Source organism: Letharia columbiana (genome assembly GCF_014066305.1).
Source record: "Letharia columbiana isolate WasteWater2 chromosome Unknown Sc0000022_s0, whole genome shotgun sequence".
Lineage (NCBI taxonomy): Eukaryota > Fungi > Ascomycota > Lecanoromycetes > Lecanorales > Parmeliaceae > Letharia > Letharia columbiana.
Genome location: NW_023501063.1, coordinates 464443 through 472782, shown reverse-complemented (window position 1 = coordinate 472782; position 8340 = coordinate 464443). Strand labels below are relative to the sequence as shown.

Sequence of the window (8340 nt, the reverse complement as noted above, 5' to 3'; positions counted from 1 at the left end):
TTAAAAAAAAAAAAAAAAAAAAAAAAAAAAAATAGTTTTTTTTTTTTTTAAATATAATAATATAAAAAAAAAAAATTTTAGTTTTGGTGGAAACCCCGAAATCCGTCACTTGTTTTGACCACTTCGAGTACTTGGTAATCCTGGGAAGGACACGCCCCAGCACATATTTTAACCCACCAGTCAGCGCCTTCCTTCACTCATACTTTGTTTATATGCCCCATTCCCAGTCACTCAAGTAGGCTAGGTATCATGATGTCCCACATGTATAACTTTCAATCCCATCAATTGTTCGCTATACTGTCGTACCCAGTACGAAGTGATTCCAGCAGATGATCATTGTCACTGGAGCCAATAAACGCTTCGCCAAAACAGTGAAGGCGGAGGCTTGTGCAATGACAGAGCAGATGAGGAGGTCTAGGCTCTGAAGCAGCCAGTCTTTCCGCACGGCTCGACGCAACTAAGGTCATACTAGCAGTGAAAGATTTGGTTAGGGCGAAGCTGCCATGGAGTCCATCAAAGACACGAAGGATCGAAAACGCGTGGCGGGGACGTGGCAGCTTGACCTTGCTAGTCACGAGTTCATCAGGACTTTGGCATATTGAAACCAGGCCTGAAGCGACTCGACGCTGTGTTGAGGGATGCTAGCCTGTTGACCATGGACTATGCCGGAATGGAGGGCAACGAAATCACTATAGCGGTCAACGTTGTGCCGTTAGCACTGATTACGAACTCAACGAAACTACATGATGTCGCCAAGTATTCTAACGGTGCGCCTCGTTTGTCCATTGTGAGCTCGGAAGAATTTGCCTGGACAAATTTCCCAGGAAGAAACAGCCCCAGTACCTACAAGGCGTTGAACGGCAAGCGCACTGCGAAGATGCCAGACAGGTAGGCAGATCAAGTCCGCGGAAAAGGTACGTGGTGTCCATGCTTCTCGACATATACTACGTTCGCGAATTCGCGAAGCTTACCAAAAAAAGCTGCCAATCAGCTGTCACATTATCAAAATCCTGAGGTCTGATTTTTGTCACTCCATGTTGACACGCGAGGTAAAGACTGTGGCAGCGGTGATGGAACTTGTTTTCCCCAGAAAAACAGAGCACGGTAGCCGGGCTCTGGTTCATGCATCACAAGCTGGAGTGGAACAGCACGGGCAGTGTCTCAGCAATTGTCAGGTCGTAGAATTCGTGTCGCCATGCCCCAACATTGCCGAATAAATCAATACGAGGTTTACGGACCTGCTCAACTAGTCACGGGAGTAAAACGTGAAAAAACCCAAACAAGAGTGTGGAACGAGCTTTCACATAAACTGGAGACTATTCAGCTCAACATCATGTCAAATGTGTCGCTGATGAAAGCCAGTTCACTTTCTACTCCGGTCTCCCAGAGAATCTGGGTTGGTAAAGACCAGCACAAATCTGTAGTGCAATAAGGCTAAGATTGTACATGATTCTCATGCCTAGAACCAAGTCAACGTGACATGGAAACCGGTTCTGCTGCACAAGAGCCAAGGAGTCCAAACTCAGCAGACGAGGAAGTTCGAACCCAAGCCTCAAGAGACGAACTTCCTGGACGACAACAAGCTTTGGAAGTGCTGTTCTTGAAGTTGTTTGATTTTCAGAACCACGATCAATGCGGGTGCATTCCCCCGGATTGTACAGCAATGGAGGATGGGAGCTGGCCCCCAGATAGCGCCTCGCTCATCATTCGTCGTAGCTCCAGCAAAAACTCGAAGATCGCAACTCTCAAAGCCAAGCGATATAACAAGCATACCAACCCACCAGTAAGCCTGTGGGATCGGACATGGGTCTGGAGGCTTGGACCGGCCAGGATCACCATGTACCAAAGCGGCTCAAGAAGCCGTCTGTGCCAGAACACCCCAATCTGCGCTTGGATCGCCGGACTGGAGCCTTCTGACAGGCTTGCTCACGGATCTAACGCCGAGGTCATGGTACAGAGAGGTTCTTCGATTGCCAAGACTCCTCTGGCAGGGATGATTACCCCAGAGTTCTCGATTCTTGCGCACCAAATACAGTTGGCTAGTGTCCGTCTGTCATTCGTTCAAGCAACTTACAGGACCACGGCAACACGGTAACGCTTTCGTCAACTACGTAATCCGTCCTTTCGCACTTCCGGAAGGACGAGTAGTTGAGTACCTCATCCATCGGCGCGCTTTTTCGCGGGTTCTGAACCCAGGATACCCGATCCACATTCACTGGCAGTGGACGCAACGCTTGGCCGGAATCGACCACAGAAGCCAATCATGGCCGGTACCTGATGTGGGGATGACTCCAGATCTGACAACACCCACGGGGACGCTGACATGTGCGCATACTGCTCCTAACTCACTCGGTTGAACATGATTTACGATGGCCAGGCCTGACAATCTCCGAGATTATCGCATTGATTGCGGTTTTATCAATGAGATTATTCAAACTTTTGATACCGGAATAGCTTCCATTATGTACCTTTCCACCAAATGCAGATCTAGTGTCGTTACCCAAATCTGTCTCTCTTGGAACACATACACCGATACGCCAGCCTTTGAAACCAAGCGTTCTATCGGGTATCTCCAAATTCACAAATGGCGTATGTACATCGTTGACGGCCACGTCCTGTTCTTCGCAGAGAAATGTACTCCGCAGCAATGCTAGTCCCCCGTGTTCCAAACTATTCTGTCCTCCACTAACTATCTGCTCTGCCATGATGAGAGTTTTGTGCGTGCAAGAGATCCTTCGGGTTTGGGAACCGGTACTTCAACATTGCAACCCATTGTGACGAGATGTATCAGCCTCCAAGGATATTGTCGTACTGATCAATGCTCGTCCCGATCGTTTCACTAGAAGCGATACCGATCGTCTGTGAACCCACAATCTCGGTTGCTGCTGGTTGTTGAGGGATCGCCGCTGTCGTAGCAGTCAGAGTCGCGCCACTCCCAGGTACCGCGGTGACGTTGAGATGCAGTATATTCGAGGCGATGTACAAGTCTACGAGTCGACTCGCACCCGGGGTGAGGAATTCCGTGGCCAAATTTTCTCCTGATGGCATGCCAGTTGTGTCGATGGCCCAAAAGCCGTCGGGGAATGTCACGTAATAACATGATGCGGTAGGCTTGGTAATGGTCATGTCCGCAGGCATGTACGCCGTAATGTTGAGCTCTCGTTGCCATATTGCTCCGGCTGGCAATTGGACGAAGGATGCATCGGTCAATAGCCCGTACGGATACTCGGCACCGACGAGCTGGACTTGTGTACCTGCAAGACTCGACACGTTCATCGGCTCATAAGGAGAATTCGTGTCGAAAAGGTTGTTCCTTGCCTCGACTGAGTAATTGCTCGTGCCGTTGTTCTCCACGGTCACCAAAACCATCCCATCACCCTCAACTCCAGAGTGCAAGATGCTGCCGATAAGCTGTTGTCCATTGACAAAGCATTGGAAGAGGGTAGCAGTAAAGACTGTTCTGAGGATGGAAGCGGTTGAGCGATGCATATTCGAGACAGAGATTTTAGGTATGTATAAATGGTTTGACTTTTCAAAAATGCATTGCACAGCATATATACTGATCGTAAAAGGCTGAGGTCAGTCGTGTCAATCGCCAAGCAGGCAAAGAGATCGCGAGTACGGCCTTTGCGATGACTTTTTGCGCTCCAGTCCCATTTTGCAGAGACATGTTTCAAAGTATCTAGTACCCGAACGAACTCGAATTTTGGTTCAACGGCAAGACACCGACGCGCGCTTTTCACCGTTCGATTGAAGCGCCGTGCGCGTAAAGCCTTACCCCAACGCTCAAGCACTTGGCACGCAAGCGCTCAAATCTGACCCCGGAGATTTGTCCGATGAGGCTTACGCCACCGCCTAAGCTTTTCCCCCTCAGAAGGGTTTCTTTGTCGACTAGGCGTTCTTACTCTGAACAGAGAAGCATAACCTATGGAATTTTGAAACACTAAAGCTGAATTCCTACGCGAGAGTGGATTTTCGGGCATCAGAGCCGTAATTGACAGGCTCAGCTTGTCATCGTAGCAAGCAAAGGCGTTCTCTCTCCATACCTGGGTCCACCAAGGCAACCAACCAGCCATGGGCAAGTGGGAACGTGCATGCGTCGACCGTCTGACATGTGGCGAATGAATATTTCCGGTAATTGCCAATATTGCAATATCTGGGGTTGCATCCATGCGAGCTTTGGAAATGTTTCACAAATCCTCAGACAGACTCTCACATGCGAGAAATACTGAAAGTCATCTTGGGAATGTACGCAGTACCCTAACGACCAATCTGAAGCCTCTCTTCGGACTTTGTTCCGACGAAGCCTTAGCGCATCGCAGCAGGAACAAGCGAGCCCACAGGAGCAATAATCAAAAGCCTCGACCCCCAGATCTGTTAAGATCCGTTCACCAAGAGCGCTAGCTGTGGCCATCGAGAATCAGAAGCACAAAGATGCGAAAAGTAACCAGCATGGCTTGACCTGTCATTTGAGCACGGGATCTGAGCGTTATCTGCACGCACAATTTCCTCAAATCGAGCCCCATCCGCAGTGCGAAAGTTCAAGACATCTCAGGACCTGGTCCTTGTGCCGGCACCGGCCGCTAGTTGGAGGCTCTTCCACAGGGACGCCATCGGATGTCAGCAGCTAAATATTGGCTACCCATGGTGCTCATAATGGCAAACGTGCATTTGGAAGGATTCCGAAGGATTCTGCCATCTGACTTGGGCCGCACAAGCCGAGTCGCACCCGTTATCTGAGCTATGGTGTTATGTTGGTCCAGTTGCTCATAATCTTAGAAGATCATCGGCGATCAGAAGGCTTTCACGCTTCTTCGAAGATACTGACCTGTAGCTCTTGATCCGCTGGCTAACCTAGCTGCCAGGATATCCTTGCATTCATGGCATTACTTTTAATGACGGATGAATCTAGGTGGCTCCTCCCGGCAGGGTTTCTAGCAATCTTTTTAGGACGTGTTATGATAAACTGAATATACGTCACGCCAGTGTCAAACCGTCCAAGCCGCACCCTACGATGTCGGACATCATACTAAGTCTGTAGAAATGTCTAGGATGACGAGCAACGGAATAAAAAAGACTCCGAGACTGCCGGATCGGTCCGACTCCAGAAAAATGCGCAGATATCCGATTTCTAAGATCAATACCCGAAGTGCGCTGAAACAAATGCATTCTGGTACTCGCTTTCCCATGTGCCCAGGTTGCCATATCATCGAATTGTTCTCTTGTGATAGTCTAGTCTCCTACTAGCCTCTTCCGCTGTTTTCCTCGCGAATCAGAACGAGGCTGCGAGTCCTCCACGAGCTGTTTATGGCCCATCATTTCGATCCCAAGACGTTGCTTCAAGGGAACGAGATATCTTGTGATCTCGATTTTCAGACTACTGTGTCAACTTGGGACAGTGCTTGATTACCGTGATGCGTGGAACCATGGGCTAGCATCTGTTGAATTCATTCATTCAGGGACGCTGATGGCCATTATTCGTCGAGAAACATGGCATAAAAGGGAATGATACAGCGAGGAGAGGCGGAGAGACCGGCAGTGTAGGGATTTGTGTCGCGCTAAGGATCGGCTGTAGATCCCTCCATTGGCCAGTAGGCAGTAAACGAAGTTGCAAACAATATTAGCGAATTTGCCCAAAAAATGGTAAACCCCCCTCCCCCTTCCCCCAAAAAAAGTCCGCTGCTTGGTGCCGTTGAATTACAGTGAGACATTACGAGGCCGGGGCGACCTATCCCCACACAATCCAAGCTCAGAGAAGAGTTGTAGATTGGCAAGCAACAAGTCTCTTGCGTTCAGAGGAATTGCATTGAGGACCGATACTACCTCCAGTAAGAGCAATCGCAATCAACACCTGAGTAGTCAATATCAACCCTCACTGAACTCCCGAACACTGTAACACACCTCTTGACCTGACGTCCAGGTACACAGAGCCAGCTCGAGAGGCGATCGTAAGACACGCATCTAATATCGCCAAAGACCGGAACCGCCATAACATAACAATACATGCACTTTAGCTGTTACAACTCCATCAAGCTCGCACATAAAAGGAAAGCGAGGTCGCAATCGGTTTCTTCACATCTCCGACACCCTCCGCCAATCAGCCAGATGCGGATACTGAAGAGCAACACAGCACAGCACAGCGCTGACACCGGCACCTCGAGAGATGTTGCAATCTTGGCACCGACCCTCGTTATTACCGAAGCATTCCCCGAGGTAGAGCTCGATGAGCAATTTCGAGCGGTGGCAACGAAAGGAAGTGATGGAAGTAAGTCAGCCGGCGCTGCACTTGCTAATGTCGGAGCCAGCTGGCAAGACTGTTTCCGTGGTAGGTCTATATTTGAGATATGGCTGTCCGTGACGCTGAAGCATGGTGCCTTCTCGGCCATAATGTTTTGGAGAGAAGGGCCAGTGCTATCTTTCATCCACGATCGAAAAGCTGTACGAGCTGGTTGGTGAAGTCTTCGGTCCAAGATGGTTGCCGCGTGCAGCGATGAGTCGAGGATTACCCAAGATTTGACTTTCAACTCCTGGCGGCATCGAGTTTTCCGCTATGCCGATCATAGATGAGAGTCTGTTGCCCGTCTGTTATTCGCAAACTTTGTTGCACCGTCTCAGTCTGTTCTAGATACTCCCAACCGATGTCGTCTTATACATCAACTCAGCAACTGGATCCGTGGCGCCCGCATCTGGCGTCGCCTCGACAAATGCATAATCCATGGAGATGACTTCGGTATAGTCTATACCGAACCCGCCGGCAGCACCAGTCTTAGCATCGTGCGGAGCGAACCACCTGATGTGTTTGCCGACAACTATAACCATCGATCAGGTCAGCAACTCTCTTAAGGTCGCAAGACGACGCACAGAGCCAGTACGTAAACGAGGGGACAAGGAGAACGATGCAAACCACTGACGTGAGAGACGCGTGAACGCCGCCCACGGAGCCAGGAGCCAAATCCAGCCCTCTCTAATCCCCAACCAAAATCTTCACCGTTGCGCAACGCAAGCAAACTCCATGACCACTCATACCTCCACCAAAATACTCTCCGCCAGTCAGTCCTCCCCCCTCCCATCAAGCCGGGCTCCAAAGCGTCTAAACGCCACACCGGCAGCAAGATCCGCGCACTTCGTACCTGGGTTTAGCAACCAGTCAGTCACCTTTCCACTGGGTTAGCCATCGTACTCGCACGCTCGGTCCCCGCGCTACATGTTGCAGAACAGGTCTGCGTGGAAGCGTGGACGAACGAGTGACGGCTGGTGGCAGCATTGCAGCATCGGGAGAGAGGCGAATGCGATGGCTTGGAGGGAGAGGGGTTGTTATGCTCGAGTGATGCGAGAGTTCGATGCTGGGGAACCATTGCGGTTGGGGTCGTAAAGTGCGTGGGTCTACTTTGGGAAAGCGAACAACGGTTTCTCTGCAAGATATCGATCGAAACAAGATGATAGACCGGTTACCGTCACAAGGGATATGAGACGGGAGTTGATGGATCAACATCTCAGCGGCAATTAAAAATTAATCACATTGCCTGAACTAAGCTCTATGTATAATAGAACACTTTAAGAACGCCACCAGAAGATGCTTTTTTTGGGCTAGAGCTCCAAAGATCCTGCCCGTGTCTGTCCACAAACACTGCCCTTATACTGGCAAGCACAAAAAGGTGCATATTTGAGCAACATTCGTCTATAGAGTAATGGTGATTGGGATGCACTCGATATTAACGAGTCCCGTCTGGGAGAACAAGGTCAGCCACAATACTACATTCTCAACAACGACAAAAACACATCACCAACCTGAGGAGCATTACAGCACGCCAACGTCTGACCAGAGGTGCACGTTGGGTCGAGGGGGTTCAAAGCTGCTCAGATCAATCCAGTCAGCTGGGACCATTTCTCACGTGGCGGGGAATTCATAAACCGTACTTGAAAAGATGCAGCCGAAGCCGGTGCCGTTTGGCGGCGATGCTGGAGCAGCATCCTTCCTGCTGGTTCGCAGTGCAGGACGAGGTCGAGGTTTGGGGACTGGGACGGGCGGACGCGGCGATGGCGATGGAGAGGACGCTGAGCATGGTTTTGGGCTGCATTTTGGTGGTGGTGGGAAGGCTTGAAGATTTTGAGGGTTATGGACGTTTGGTGAATGAGTCTCTTGTTGATGTGAAGGCTTTGTTGATCGATATAGAGGATGATTGGGGGGATAGAGCATGGAGGGAAATGGCCTTGTTATAGATTTCCGGCAAGCTCGGGACCAACCAGATGTAGGAAGAAGAGAGGAGCAAGCAGAGGATGAGAAAATCTCATGTGCGATGACGCAGATCAGCACATCGGAGACCCTTCCTATGCGATGTT

At 50.0% G+C, this 8340-nt stretch overlaps 6 protein-coding genes across 6 annotated transcripts; 2 read left to right on the top strand and 4 right to left on the bottom strand.

Moving 5' to 3' along the window:
• Positions 1-655: 655 nt before the first annotated feature.
• Positions 656-892, top strand: HO173_007076 (uncharacterized protein; the record flags this gene model as incomplete). Its single annotated transcript, XM_037308981.1, has 1 exon — positions 656-892. One exon carries the CDS (start codon positions 656-658, stop codon positions 890-892), a length of 237 nt encoding a protein of 78 aa, XP_037164245.1.
• Positions 893-1480: 588 nt separating this feature from the next.
• Positions 1481-2095, top strand: HO173_007075 (uncharacterized protein; the record flags this gene model as incomplete). Its single annotated transcript, XM_037308980.1, has 1 exon — positions 1481-2095. The coding sequence occupies one exon, from the start codon at positions 1481-1483 to the stop codon at positions 2093-2095; it is 615 nt and encodes a 204-aa protein (XP_037164244.1).
• Positions 2096-2345: 250 nt separating this feature from the next.
• HO173_007074 (uncharacterized protein) lies at positions 2346-2705 on the bottom strand (the record flags this gene model as incomplete). Its single annotated transcript, XM_037308979.1, has 1 exon — positions 2346-2705. One exon carries the CDS (start codon positions 2703-2705, stop codon positions 2346-2348), a length of 360 nt encoding a protein of 119 aa, XP_037164243.1.
• Positions 2706-2787: 82 nt separating this feature from the next.
• Positions 2788-3369, bottom strand: HO173_007073 (uncharacterized protein; the record flags this gene model as incomplete). The annotated part of the gene is made up of 1 exon (XM_037308978.1): positions 2788-3369. The coding sequence occupies one exon, from the start codon at positions 3367-3369 to the stop codon at positions 2788-2790; it is 582 nt and encodes a 193-aa protein (XP_037164242.1).
• Positions 3370-6520: 3151 nt separating this feature from the next.
• On the bottom strand, positions 6521-6819 carry HO173_007072 (uncharacterized protein; the record flags this gene model as incomplete). The annotated part of the gene is made up of 2 exons (XM_037308977.1): positions 6521-6596; positions 6653-6819. 2 exons carry the CDS (start codon positions 6817-6819, stop codon positions 6521-6523), a joined length of 243 nt encoding a protein of 80 aa, XP_037164241.1.
• A 979-nt stretch (positions 6820-7798) lies between these two features.
• Positions 7799-8063, bottom strand: HO173_007071 (uncharacterized protein; the record flags this gene model as incomplete). Its single annotated transcript, XM_037308976.1, has 2 exons — positions 7799-7853; positions 7918-8063. The coding sequence occupies 2 exons, from the start codon at positions 8061-8063 to the stop codon at positions 7799-7801; spliced, it is 201 nt and encodes a 66-aa protein (XP_037164240.1).
• Positions 8064-8340: the final 277 nt, after the last annotated feature.